Consider the following 15,045-nt stretch of genomic DNA (forward strand, 5'->3'; position numbering starts at 1 on the left):
ATCGCTACATGGTACTGTTCTTGAAATGAATACGTACTTTGCATCCTCTGTTGCATCCCTCTACACCTTTTTTGCCATCTTTTGGAAATATCCAACATTACATAAATCTTGCAGCTTCTGTATCATTTGGATAGTGCTAATGACCTGGTGATGCCAGTGCTTAGTTAACACTGTTCATTCTTTGCATTAAATTCATTCTGTGGTAACAGACACAATGATGATCTCAGCAGGAGTCACACTTGTAACCCATCCATGCCTGGGTAATACAAAGGAACTCCTTTGTCTCTCTGTGTTGCACAACAGTTAATGTTTTCCTAAGAAATTCCTGCAACATCCTTTCCTAAGCATTTACCAATCCATTCTTTCTGCTGGTACTTGAAAACATTTTATGTTTCTACTTGGATATCCCATCATAATGTTTCTATGAAGGTGAATCACGTCTAAAACAATTTCTCCCAATATCATTACATGCTTCTTCCTTAACTTTATGTACTTTAATAAGTTATCAATCAACAACACCAGAGAGGAAATTGGCCAAGCAGTTAACAGACTGACAGCAGCTGCCTTGATAGCACTGACTGCGTTTATCTCATGCCCTCAAACTTTCAAACAAAGCTTCAATACCCACCTGACATTTTAAAGCCATATGTACTTACAGGTCTTCATGAGTTACCTTGAAATTAATCTCTTAAGTCATGGCTGGCAGTAGTTTCACAGGATTACCAACTCGTTCATATAATTACCGTCTAACAACTATTTTGAGAACGAATTTCATTGTACATCCTGTTCTTTCAATCTCCCCAGCTGATTACTTCTCAATTGCCTGCTACACTAAGATTCTTCCAAAAGAACATAGCGATCCAATTTAAAGGCACTTGACGTCATCAGTTGTCTGTAATGCTCTACTCAAAACCATTTGAACATCTGTTGTTTTGATGAAATTGTTCTGAACTTTGTCTCTTGCAGTCAGTAATCTACACATAGTAGATTAATGCAACAACAATGAACTTTGAGAACATGATAAATATTGCTTTAATTTCATGAATTCCATGTTTTGGTCTTTCAGACGCGGCCTCCAGCTTAGGACACATCTTGGATCTTTTCTCCATTGGCATGCTTATAACTTCAGAGATGCAAGCAATCTTGCTATGAGGTTGTTCACTCTGGATAAATAAAGATGTTTTCCTAATGCATGTGAATTGCTTTTAGGATGTGAATTGCTCTTAATATGCAACATTTTCCATTAGAGAATATTTAAATTTCAGGTCATCATTCTCACCATCTACCATTTTATTTTGATTCTTTTCTCATTTAATATTCATATAGTAAAAATTTCCACCAAAAGAGAAAAAAGGCCACCATCTTTGATAGTGATGATAGCAAGGATGACCATCATTGTAGATTTTGCATTGATGTATCTGAATGCAAGTGACTTATGGAACAGCTCATAAGGTTTTTTGTTCTTCTTCTGAAGCAAGGTACATTCTGTCTCCTATGCTGCCGATCCTCTCCCCGCCTCAAACCCCTTTCCCCCCCGCAGCCCCCCCAAACCCCTCAGTTTCACTGACTTCCCAGAAGCCTCCCCTTTCTTGGTTGCTACTGCCTTGCTCTCTGGAGAGCTTTTTCATCATGCACACTCTGCAGTACTTCCGATGATACCCAGCCTGTGGCATTTTACTCTCTACTCGAGTTTTCCATGATCTCCAGAAGTGGAACCTAATTGTGGATTCTGGCAGCTCTCCAAATGATACTCTCTAAATTTATGGCCTGAGGGGACACTTCATCTGCACCTGGAACTTCTGAAGTTCACAGCAGAACTTCCAGTGCAAATTATACATATGCCACAGTTTTTGGGAAGATGTCCACTCTTATTTTCACACTCTGATATGTTCCGTTGATCAGACACAATACGAACCTGCTAAAGCCTGTATAAATATATATTTAAACTGCAGATAATATGATTAGTATCATATGAATAGGAATACTAGCAGTGGATTTATGGACAAAACTGGAATCCTGGTTTATATAAATAAAGCTTGTGAAAATGAATGTTTGCTACCTCAGACTATACTAGCTAATCTTCAGGTATGTTCATAGATCTGATGAAAACAAGGATGCTTCCCTCACTAGAAAGCATCATAAAATGCAAGAGAGAAGTCACTTAGAAGTCAAATCAGTTATGTGACTTCTGAAGATGAGACTGCATTTCGTTGCCTCCACATGAGGCAATTAGAAGACTCATGGATGTTTAAATCATCTTTCGGATCTTCCCTTTGCTATAACCACCCCATACAGACTCTTCTCTAAAATAAACATCTTTTCAGATTACAAAAAAGTACAAAAGTCCTAAAAGGCTTTGAAAGGAAAAGGAAGAAATTAATCTCACCAAAACTATGCAACAAAGGGAACAAAGATACTCTTGTTTTAAGAGAGAGGACTATCACCACATAGTACAATGACAAAGGAGGACAACAAAGAAATGTTACTTACTGCAGTTCAAATCTAACTTTCCTCCTTATCCATGGGGAAGTGAGAAATGGAAGACAATGTGGAACAGCTGGAAAGGATAAAAATACCAGGAGATGCAACAAAGCAAAACATTCCCCCAGATGAATAAGTTTCCCTTTGATCGAACAACAAAAAAAGATTTCAAATGTGTCTGTTTTAAACAGAACACAAAAATGAGAATATGCAATAGACAGCGATAGTGGACAAGGAGCGAGATGAAAGGTCTGAGATGAATCTCAGTTGGTATGAAGTGCTCCAGGGTTTTTTCCTAGTTTTGTACAACTCCCTCACAACCAGGTAATTACGTAGATCCTGAGCCTATCCCGTTAAGATGGCATAATGAAAGCTGAGCTGCTGTTGAAAAAATTAGCAGTAAGTACAGATTGCTATTTTATTATTGATAGTTACTTTGGTAGCAATGCCAATAAAAAGTGGAATATGCCATTGAGCAGAGAACAACAACAACTTGTCTTGGTGAAAAAGCTCATGTCCGAGCCAGTAGTTATTAAATCATATATACAAGCTTAACTATATGTATAGCTGCTGTATCACCAGCTTCTTTTTTAAAAGCCCCCGCTTAAACATTGTTCCCTCACTATCTGCACATCTCCTGACCTTTAAACCAGGCAGCATGAATAGAGGGCACTGGGCACAAATAGCCCTTGTGTTCATCTAAATCATAAAAATAAGATAGCACTATTATCAACAACAACCACAATCATATATAAAATGAACAAGTAGATGCTATTAGTCCCTCTAAGGGGCCACACAATGGTCACAGGAATCTTTCTAGGATATTATTGTAAAGGCTTACATTTTTGTTTACTGAAGCCCTGAAAACTCATCTAGAGCTAAGGGAGATTTCATGAACACTGGCAGACGCCGAAGCACTCATGCCCTGAGCTAGAAGAGGATTTTTCATGGCTGCAGTGCAAAGCATTCAGACACCAGGTTGGGACTCTTTCCTCTTCTCATTCCCAGAGGCTGAAGCTTAAGGTTGTTACAGAAACATCGGTGTAGATATGAAGACACTGGCTCACAAGGAGAATCCATTTAAGCCCAGCACTTTGTCTCCTACAATAGCCATATGCAGATTCCTGAAGAAAAGTGAGAACAGAGCAAATTCATATTTTATTTTCCCTAATACTCTCCCAGCCTCCGACTATTTTCAGTTCAGGGAACTTTCTGCTCTTGTTGCAGTTTGTTTAGTGCCTCAATGGATCTCTTCTTCACACACTTTTCCAGTCTCACTTGAATTCTTGTAAAATTCTTGTAAACTTCTTGTATCAGAGCATCCTTTGTCAAAGTGGCATTGGCTACTCACCTCCTCGAAGAACCACCTCCTTTTGTTTGACTTCCTGCCCCACTATTATTTCACTTTTTTCTTATAGTTTCTAGTTCTTCTGCAGGAAGAGGCAATCAACAGACAATCCCTACCCACTTTTCCACACTACTCCTGTTTTGGTGGCTCTCCAGCAATCCCATTAAGCTATCTCTTTTACAGGGTGAAGGGTTCTACCCTTTGCAGTCATTCCTCATGTAGAAGTTGATTTGCGCCTTCCGTTGCCCTTCTGTGAATCTTCTAGCTCTAGATCTCTAACTTTTCTGAGACAAGGGGACCAGTACCGCACAGCATGCATGGTGTGGTGAACTGCAATTTTATACACTGATCCTGTATTTTCTGCTTTGCTCTCAATTCTTTTCCTAATCATTATCAATATTTTATTTTCCTCTTTTGACTGCTGCTGAGTATCAAAGAAACGTGATGTTTTCAGAGACCTATCGAACTCTTAAGAGGTCTTTCCTGAGCGGTAGAGTTCATTACAGAGACCATTACTGCACATGTGAAGTTAGGACTGTTTTTCTTCCCCCTGTGTATCACTTCACATTTACCTACACCGACTTTCACCTGCTCTTTTATTGCGAAGTTTCACAAAGACCTTCATAGAATCACTTTCTGAGATTCTTAACAAATTGGCCATTGCATTTAGTATTTTGAATAACTTCGCATCATCAGTAAACTCTGTAGTTCTGTGTTCAAACTCTTTTGAAGGCCACCCATGAACATGGTCAACAGGTGAAGATCCAGCACAGACCCTTGCAAAACTCTGGGTCCACTATGAGGATCCATGCCAGGATTCTCTCATTTGTGCCATAACTGGGATGTTTATTAAGCAAGGTAAGCCACTTTACTACCTTTCCAATTTTCTCAGCCCCCAGAATGCTTATTTTAGTTAAAAACCAAAGAATGACCACTGGCCACCACAGCATTTTATTCTGTTGTTAAAGAGGACAAGACAGAGGAATCCCTCGTGGCAATGTTAAACTTTTCAGTATATCAATGACAAAATGAGAAGTACCACAAACCCCAAAGGTAATTTCCTTAAAAAGGAAAGAAAGCAGAGATGAAGTAGCACAAGAATCGGCTGATATCCAGGCAGATAGGAACGTTATTACCATGAAATATCTTTGCCATCCATCCTCCCATATGAATGACACAAAGTATGATGGGCTGGTACATGCCTCAGATTCAGTGGAACTTGTGGATAGAATTATTGAAAAGAGAAAGCATAATGGCATCTGGCTGTTAATTATTCAGGTCCTTCCAGCGCAGATTTGGCATCTGCTTTAAAATTATTTAAGGTGCTCGACAAGATGCAGAATGCAACAAAAACAAGTCAGGAATTTTCTAGTCTGCAAAATTTTATTAAGCAACAGCTGGACAACTCTTACAACTCCAAATCATCAAGGAAAAATAGGGCAATCAGTCCATCTCTCAATCATGTAGACAGTAAAGAATCTGGACAAACCACATTTTTATAGGGAAACCAACAACGCTTTCTAGGCACCTCCTGCAAAATCTATTACACAAAATACATAAAAGGAGAGGCAGATCAGGGTAGTTTGTAAGTACAATGGAAACCAAGTATGCCATGGTATACTGAGGAGAGAAAAATACCCAACAAAAAACCAAAAACCAAATAACTTGAGATTCCAAAAAATGTATTTAAAAAATAGGAAAGGTATGTAAAAGTACACAAACTGTGTACCAAATTTTCAACAGCCTGGAGAAAACACATGCTGGGCTTGCTGGCTTAAGAACACATGCACCTGCATGACTATACGCTCATTAAATTAATGTTAAAAAAACAAAAAAAACAACCAAAAAAAAGAAAAAAAAAAGAAAAAAATTAAATCCCAAATCATGTTCAAAGTTATAGTACCAGAATAATGCATTTAGAAACAAATGCAACTCCCCTTCTTTTTCAGGAAACACTACAGTGCCTTTTCAATCAAACGCATCCCCATGCTATTCCACAACACCATATATTGTATCTACAATAAACAACGAGATCTTGAACAGACATACCCTTCCCCAAACGCACAACACAGAAAGAAACAAAAGCACTGAATGCAGAAATGGTGAAACAAAAGGCAACCAAAGGCAAAACATGTATCAAGCAAACACAAGAACCAAATGGAAAATTAGGAGAGTTGTGAACAAATAGCTTGAAACAACCTAAGTAGGAATTACAGGCCGAGCACTATGCCAATAAAATACTTGAAATCGGGTTGCTGAACATTGTTCAAAAATGTTTCTATTATTCCTTTAATCTTAATCCATGATTTAAACCATTTACTTGGCCACTAAGACAAACAGTCCACATACAGACAGTATTTGTCAGGATTCCAAATTGCTGAATCAGACCCTATCTTTAAATTTGTAACAACGTAAACTGGAGGGCAAGCATTAAGCATAAACTGGCATGCTTTAACGTTATACCATCTAATTGTTTCATTGAATGCTCTGGATAGATAAGTATTTGGTATTTTCATTTATTTAGTTTTAAGTCTCACACAATCATGTTGTTTTGATGCTGCAGTCAGCTCTGGATCAGCAAACCTCAGCACTGGCATAGTTTTCCACAACAATCAATTTGCCTTGAAGCACAAATTTCTCATTATAGATCAGTCTGCAAAATCAAAAGTTGAAGGATGAAGTTTTTAATTTTCTTAGCAAGAATTGCTTCGCTGAATCCTATTTCGTTCTTTTATTTGGTTAATTGCTTTTGTCTTAAAAATCTCATTTTCTAGATGCAGCAGCAATCAAAATGCCCAAAGGAATTACCTCCTGATACATCTTCAGAGATATCAGGCAACATACAAAGCTGAGCCTTTTAATCTTAGAACTTCTCTGCAGGATTTTTTCAGAAGAAAATTAAATAAATACAAAGATAAAGTAATTCCCATAGCTCATGGTTCACAAGTAGTAATTAATCTTATTCCTTGAAGAATGGTGCATGTAAATTCCAGTCCTGCAAAGAGGACCTGTGGTGCCCACCTGCAGACTACTCCTGAGGGTAGCAGGACTCTAAATTGGTATTTGCTGATGGAGGATTGTGCTTGCCTTGAAGGTGAAGGGACTTGAAAATGGGAAAATTAATTTACCAGAATTTTTCCATTTCTGTCAGCAGTATAAGAACATTTGCTCTCTTATGCCAGGAAATCTATTATATCAATCTGTAAATAACAAAACCACCTTGCTCTCCTTGATGGAATCCTAGAAACAGGAATAAAAACCAAAAATCTAGCATTCTTCAAGGGGGGTTATACAGAACTGTCAACTGTTGTTGGTTAATGCTTTATAATTTTCTTAAATGGATATATGGGTCATATAAGTCGTTCTTTATAATCACACAGTAATGGGAAAGTATATTTTGGGTCAGATTCTACTCTCTTATGTATCTTGACGTAACCATGTAGTGAGCCTAGAAGTCGGCCCTCTGTCAGCATGCCATGCAAGTGACCCATGTGTTACTGATCTCCAAGTCAGATTTGCTGGTCTGGAGTGGTTTGGGCTCTCCAGACATGTGCAATTTCCAACATGTTGCTCTGGGAAACACATTCTTAAAAGCTAAAGAAAAGCCAGTGAAAACTTACTCTGTCTTCTCTCCCTTTTCTCTCAATCAAATCAGTTTTCGCATGTGCTGTGTTCTTCATACAAGGATTTAAACTGTTTCTGACAGGTAACAGGGCACTAAGATAACATAGGATCACAGACATCAGGCTGCAAAAAGCAAATGCACAGAAACTGTCTAAGGCAACGATCACGCAAGCTCCAAAATCTGTCTGGAATTCATGAGAGGACATTAAAAAGACACATCACGCAAAGCCTGGACCTACAGAAAGTCTAGGCTTAAGGCTCATCAAAGATCTTTGTCTGACGCCTGTAGACTTTCATGCATCTTCATAAAAACAATGGAACAAAACTGAAGAGAGAAACGTGGAACTGTTTTACTTGTGGTTGCATCACAGAAAGTTTATTTAACTGATATGAAGCATTGTGCAGATTTACTGGGCAGCCCATGGCACATATCACTGCTACCTCTGGAACTGAGTGCAAAATTACCAATGTAATAATTCATCTTTTTCCTCTTTCACACCCCTCCCTCTAACCGTTTCTTACCATGTTGCAGAAACATGATATTCTCGCTGTTTCAAGCTAAAATTTGCCACTCCATGCACGGTGCGCTTCATACCAGACTTCAATTATCAATTTTTAGACTTTGCTGGAAGCTCCCGAGTGAATTAAGTTAGAAATAAAGGAGGAAAGCAGTGGAGAAGGACAAATTTCTGCAGGTCCCAAAGAAGTCATCTACACTCTTTGTAGTCTACACAGTCCTCCACAGCAAACTCACTGTGTTCAGCTGCCCAACAGATATTTTGCCTGCCTGCATTATGAAAACTGTGCACACTATCCAGCAAAACCAGGTCTTCCTATACGCAAACATCCCTGCTCAGCCAAGCAATTACTTCAAAGATGGCTTTAAATATAAATAAGAAAGTGTGTATAACTCACTGATACATAGTAATAAAATAATCCCTAAATCACTTATTACATTACGCAAGATAAATAATTTGTCTTTTGGACATCAACAGGAAATCTGCATTAAATTATCTTAAAAAAAACCCACTAAAAATCCCTAAAAAACCCCAAAACCTAAACCAACCAACCAAAAACCAAAAAAACACAACAACAACAAAAAAAAAAGTAAAACCGCCCTCGACTGTCACAATTATTGCACAACTGAAAAAAAGCTTTGGAAAAACCATACTTAACTACTGGGGATTACTGTAACGTAGAAAAGTAACTAGACATTTTCTGAACACTGCTACATTCTTCCTAGACGAACTTAGTTATCCGCAGAAAACCAGGGATTTACGAATAGACAGAAAATGTAACATCTCTCTTTTGGCTGAATGCAATAGCAATCTTCAGGAGTTAAGTGATTATTTGGAAGAGGCTTTTAGATTTGTTTCCTATATAGGAATATCTTCCTCTATATTCTATATTCTATATATCTCAATGAAAATAAGAGAACTGTCACTTTCACTTGTTTTTGTATAATTCAGGATCCAGTTGCACAGCCAGATATTTGCATAATTCCCATTCCTTTCATTAAAATTCTATATATTTGACAGTGTATATCTCTCTACATACGGGCTATTCTCTATGCATTAAAATCCTCCATTAAAGGGACTCTGTTACATTAATTTTCAAAAAGAGACAGATTATCCTTAATCCTATAAGGCATTTTCTGAAATGGGGAAGGATGTTGGGAAAATTGCAATTTATTTCCAAAATTTTTGATACTTATTCCTTGTGCTTTGCTGGGGCAGAAATGAGGTCTCTTCTTATGCCAAAAGGCTCCTTTAAAGTGCATCCAGGAAGGACACACCCATGACCCCTGGGCGCAGGAAACGCAAATTACTACTCTAGGCTAACTTTTGTATGAGTTTCCATTTCTCCAATTCTCATTAGGCATAAAACTGCTGATAACTGGAAAAATTTGGAATGAACCAGGTGAAGAGGAATACTGTTCCCTGGAAGGTTAAAGAAACCACATGGAGGAGTCCTTCTATTTAGATTAGATTTTGTTCAGAAAAAAAATCCCATTCATGTTGGTTCCATGTATTAACAATTTTGGCTTAAAACTACAGGTGATGTTTCTTTCAGCTGAAGATTTCTGACACATGACTTAGTGGCCCTTCCCTCAGCAAGCAAGCCAGCCATGGTATGTTTCTTCTCTTACGGTGTTCAGTGCCTACCTGTTAGACTCTAATAAGAGTATGACTGGTTAGCACGGCCCTTAGGGCAGATGAGGATTCTCATCAGACAACTTTCCTCCTTGTGTACTGACTGGATTCAGTGGACTGAGAATTCAACCTACTGTTTGTACAGCATGTAACTCAATACAAAGGGCTTAATAGTGCTTCATCCACAAAAATACAGGGGAAACACTTCCACTGATTTTAAAGGGAGTGGAACCAAACCCATTTCGGTTCCTCTGTTCCACACACATTATACACACAGGCAACTCAAACTGCTGAATAAATCATGCATGTGAGAAAGAATACAAATGGGCCCAGACAACTGATGGATAATCTTAATTAATTAAAGCAAACAACAATCAGCTAGATGCCATGGGGAACGTTGTGCCTGACCACTCCTACTTGCAAGCAGAAGCTGCTGAGCTTTGGGATAACACAGGCATGATACCATCTACTTCCCCCCTCCTTCCTTCCTATCTCTGCTTCCTCTCTCTAAGGAAACCATCTTGCAGGTCGTTTTTCCTGGATTTACCCAGCTGGAAATTCCCTGTGGATGATCTGCCTCATCATCTCCCTTGGCAACTCTCTGAAACGCCTTCCTGACTGGTATTACTCCTTGTGTGCTGTCAGTTCTCGAAGCCTCAGCAGAGCAAAAGGTGTAAACTCACTGCATGCTGATAACCTCTGCTACAGCAGGGTCTTATGCAGTGTGTTATGTGATATGTTCCTCTAGAACAAATCAAATGGAACACACATCTGCCCCACCATTAGGATTTAAGTAGAGAGAAAAGCACACCTATTCATCTTAAGTTATAACAAGTTTTTCAAGTGAGAAGTTAAACCGTGGATGAAAGACAAAGCATCCATTGACACCTCAACCAACATACCTTTCCCAGTGTGCCTTTCACTTCAAAAGAGTAATTTCTGAAGGAAATCTGCGGTTACGTTTTGTAATCTAATGTCCAAATAATAACATGAATAGTTTTGGGGTTTGTGCGTTACTGGGCAAACTACTTCCACACCAAAATGCAGGCAAGGAGGAAAGAGAAAGCAAATAAGCATGTGCGCAACACATTGACAACACAGAAACTCTTCTGTGCAAATAATCATTCTGAAATGCACAACAGGTCTGCATGTCCACCAGAAAAAACTGCAGAGTCATGCTACTGTTATTAACCCTTCCTTTGTAATATGCCGTATAAACTTTGGCTTCCTGCTCTTAGCTGGAGCATTATATTCTCAACCCACAGTCACAAAGACTACTCAAGTAGCAAGGTGATAAGAGGGATGATTCTGTCCAATTTTTCCTTCCTCTTTCAACTCATTTGTTCTCCAGCCAGCCATGATGTTGTTTCCTCTACTGAAACTGCTTTCCTGACGAAACTGCTGCTTGTAATGACTTGCTACACTTCTGTCTCCTTCCTCTACACTGTTGTAGAACTTGATTCATACTGATTGCGAAGAAGACTGAATACACTAGGCCTTCTCATCTGCTTTGTTTATGAAGTGTAAACACATTTAAATGAGGAGCATGTACAGGTGTGGCCTCAGAGGTACACCTGCTCACACTGTACCTCTCCCAGCTACCAAATCACTGCTGATCAGTACGAGCAAAGAAGCGGTGCTCATGGTTACTTCCTCCCCTGTTTTCTGTTACCCACTGAAGGATGTTTATCTTCCAGTAACAAAAGAACCAATGCTCTTGGTTAATTACTCCTCTATCTTCTGTCACCTACTGAAAGATGTTTATCCCCAATAACAGCACACAAAACAAGCGGACATCAACTTCTTTGATACAGTGGGGTTTTAAACCACCCATTGGTAACAATTGTTTTTCTTCTGGAATAATACATCTTTATTTATAAATTAAACATTGACCTACATATGCCTCCTTGGAACCTGTGGTGCTCAGTTATTATCAGATATCAAAGAAGAAACACGTCTTCAAGTATTATAGCTTCTTTTTTTTTTTCTTTTTTTTTGCTGCTATCACTGACGTAGTAGTAGTAGTACAAACTGGACCAGAAAAAAAGTTATGTTCCCTGTTTTAAAAAGAACAACATGATATAAGGCAGTCTATCAAAAAGAGCAGTCTTTTTTAATCCCCCTATGAGCTTACATGAGCTACTGTAGCAAACACGGCAGAACCACCACAACAAGCCAAAAGCCACGCTTCTCCAAGTAACACTGAATGGCTCTCAACCCTTCGCTCTTTCTGAGACCCAGCACAATGCTTCAAAGGAAAAAAACCAAACACCTGAAAACAAACAAACGAACGAAACAGAAAACAGCCCCCCACCCTCCACCCCATGACTGATTAGAGTTAATGCCCTTCTGTTGGGCACCAAGAGACTTTTCCAGTTTTACTGCCGCCTTCGCTCCCAGGCACCTCTGCACACCTAAAGCAGGCTGCCCTGACATTTTCCGGTTTGGACTTTCTGAGAAGGTTAACATTTTCCTCTCTCCAGTCTCTGCTTGTTCATTTGAGGCGTTGAGTCACATTAGCCAGAGCAACAGCAAAGGCTTGCACTGCAGAAAATGGATACTGAAAGTCCAAAATATAAGCATTGCCATCAATCCTTCCAAACTGCATCACCTGGGAAGCAGGGGAAGAGGACAAGGGAAGGAAAAAAGAGAACAAGGTCAAAAAAAGTGATCCACAGAAAAGGAACCAGAGAAGAATAAAAGCACAATGTTTTTGCTCCTTTGTACGAACACCTCACCTCCCGAGCTAATATGAATGGGGCTACTCACAGAATGGGGTATGAAGCCAAGGAAGAGTAAGAACACTGTACTATCATAGAATAGTTAGGGTTGGAAAGGACCTTAGGATCATCTAGTTCCAACCCCCCTGCCACAGGCAGGGACACCTTGCACCAAACCATGTCGCCCAAGGCTCTGTCCAACCTGGCCTTGAACACCACCAGGGATGGAGCATCCAAAACCTCCCTGGGCAACCCATTCCAGTGCTTCACCACCCTCACTGTAAAGAACTTCTTCCTTATATCTAATCTAAACTTCCCCTGTTTAAGTTTGAAGCCATTACCCCTTGTCCTACCACTACAGTCCCTAAGGAAGAGTCCCTATTGGCCTGTATAGAGTATTTGATGGCAATATTCAACTTTATAGAGTAAATTGAGCTTTAAAACATACCAGACTGTATACAGCATTGGTGTAAGTAGATTGTTGTCAACTACTTCAGCAGATGTGAGTTACACCAGCAACATGCTTCATGCAGGAAAATACTATTCTCTCTCTCGGAGAGATCCAATCATCAGCCCATCAGGAAAACAGATTTTGTTTTCAAAGAAAGAAGCTTTCAGGAAAGGGGAATAACCCATCTCCTGTCTCTAACACTTCATAGATGGTAAGTTGCATGTTCTTGGCAGTTCTGCTTTCCGTTGCATAAGCTTCATGAGCACATAATTACACCAAGAATGAGGGGCCATGGGAGCTGTTTGAAATCTAAAGCAAGGCTAGTCAGGTAGTTCCTTGATGTTCCAACAGTTTGGCCTATTATTACTGCTTTTTCATTTGCTTCATGAGAAGCTCAGATGGTATTTGCTCTCTAGTGAAGATCCCTGAGCTAGAAGGGAGGCTGGCTGTGCAAGCTCAGCCAGGCGTTGCTCCCCCACCAACAAAACCTGCTGCAGGGTGACTTAGCACAGCTGTCCATGGGCACGTATCCACAGCCATTTAACCAAAGAAGAAAGGGATATAAATGGCTCTGATGACTGCCTTTTTAATGAGCTGTTGTTACGGACAAACAAAATCAAGAGACCAACACTGGTCATGCATGCTGGATATTTGAGACATCTAACTCCCCATTTAAATCAGAGGGAGTTGAGAGCCTTGATGTCCTCTAATAAATCGAAAGTGACTTACAGTGATGGGAGAGCTGGACAAGGAAATAGATATGTGTCTCCTAAGTCTCAGTCCACTGTCCTGATGATTAGTACCACTTCATAGCCTGGGTTTGGTGTAGTAACATCCCACTTGGGCCAAGGTGAGAGCTTAAAATTAAATGTGGGGTTTTTTGAACTATCCACAGACCCCTCTACCCATGGGTGGCTCAGAAGCAGCTCAGGAGTGCTTTGCTCTTGGAAAGGTCTAGCACCAGGAACCAGCCCCAGAGGCCTGATAACCCACGGGGGAAATCTGGGCATGGAGGGAACCTAACTGCTCATCCATTGCCTCTGCCTTAGTTATCTGCTGACTGGCTAACTTTAGCGAGCGCTGCAGTGTTCACTCAGCTAGCTACCATCCACAACCACCAACAGCAAATGCAGCTACCTTTGGGGAGATCTGTTGTGTTTATTACACTACCCACCTACTTCCAGTGAGAGCCAGTGGGACCAGTGGAGGTCCTTATTCCCAGGTCCGACTGCAGTAAGGCCAAACATATTTTGTACATTCACTTTACAACTGAACTTCACCTTCCATTCTGAATCTAGACCTTTGATGGTTGCTTTTTACCAACCACACAACAAAGCTGTTTTCCATGGAGCAGCTCACACAAGTGGGAGGCACTCGGCTGCGTGAGAGGCAGAGCTCATTCCTCGCACGGCTTTCCCCCGCCCGGTCCCCACCTCGGCCCGTGTGTACCACCCCTCCTACCTGTCGTCCTTCCAGCTCAATCTGGAAGTTTTTTGCTGACTCCTGGGTCACCCGCCCTCCGAAGTCCAGCTGGTACACTTGTGTCGCCTCATTCCACAGCGGCTGCTTGTTGGCCATCACATACACAAAGCCCTGGCTTCCCAGCCTCCCGTCCTCCTTCTCACTGGCCTTCCGGCACTTGAATTCGTCCAGTTCACTGGCTGTCCTTAAACTCCTTTTGGTTTTCCAACCTTTTTTGCTGCCCTGGCTCTGGTTCATCAGTTCATCCCCGCTAATAAAAAGCTCTGGCTCGCTCTCTGAACTGTCCTGGAACTCGTTTGTCTTGTTTAGCTTCTTGGACTTCAGCTGGTCTTTCTGGCTCTTGACCTTCTTCTTCTCCCTCCCCAGCCGAGGGCTGGATATTAGCGAATTGAAGTCAGTCAGCGTCCTTGCCTCCTTTTTGACCTTGCCCTCGGTGATGGCCTGCACGTTTCCTTCCTCAGCTCGACTGTCCAAGCGCTTCCGGCTCTTCTTGCCAAATTTATCTGTTCTTTGAGGAACAGGGCTTTCTGTCAAGGAGAGCACTTCCTGGAAGGTGTCTGCTGTCTCCACCATCACCTCTGTGCCCACGTGGCCCTGCAGCTCCGCGGCGGGGGAGACATCACCGGCTTCTCCCACCCACAAGGAGCGGTTTGGGGGGCAAGGTGCCCTGGGGGTTCTGTACGGGTGGGCAGGCGCTGTAGGAACTCACGGGTGCAAGGCGATTGTGGCAGCTGTAAACTAGAGCAGGCGCTACTTCCCGGGTAATGGGTGGCAAAGGGCAATAGG

General features: G+C 40.9%; 1 protein-coding gene across 1 annotated transcript in view; it reads right to left on the reverse strand.

Annotated features, from left to right (window-relative positions):
* Positions 1 to 5,193: 5,193 nt before the first annotated feature.
* Positions 5,194 to 15,045, reverse strand: part of TULP4 (TUB like protein 4) — a 138,010-nt gene continuing 128,158 nt past the window's right edge. Inside the window, 6 exon segments of the mRNA XM_030498860.1 lie at positions 5,194 to 12,217; positions 14,239 to 14,864; positions 14,867 to 14,894; positions 14,897 to 14,981; positions 14,983 to 15,025; positions 15,028 to 15,045. Coding sequence (XP_030354720.1) covers positions 12,101 to 12,217; positions 14,239 to 14,864; positions 14,867 to 14,894; positions 14,897 to 14,981; positions 14,983 to 15,025; positions 15,028 to 15,045 — 917 coding nt within the window. The 3' untranslated portion in view covers positions 5,194 to 12,100.

The sequence above is a fragment of the Strigops habroptila genome, chromosome 10, assembly GCF_004027225.2.
Source record: "Strigops habroptila isolate Jane chromosome 10, bStrHab1.2.pri, whole genome shotgun sequence".
In the NCBI taxonomy this organism is placed as follows: Eukaryota; Metazoa; Chordata; class Aves; order Psittaciformes; family Psittacidae; genus Strigops; species Strigops habroptila.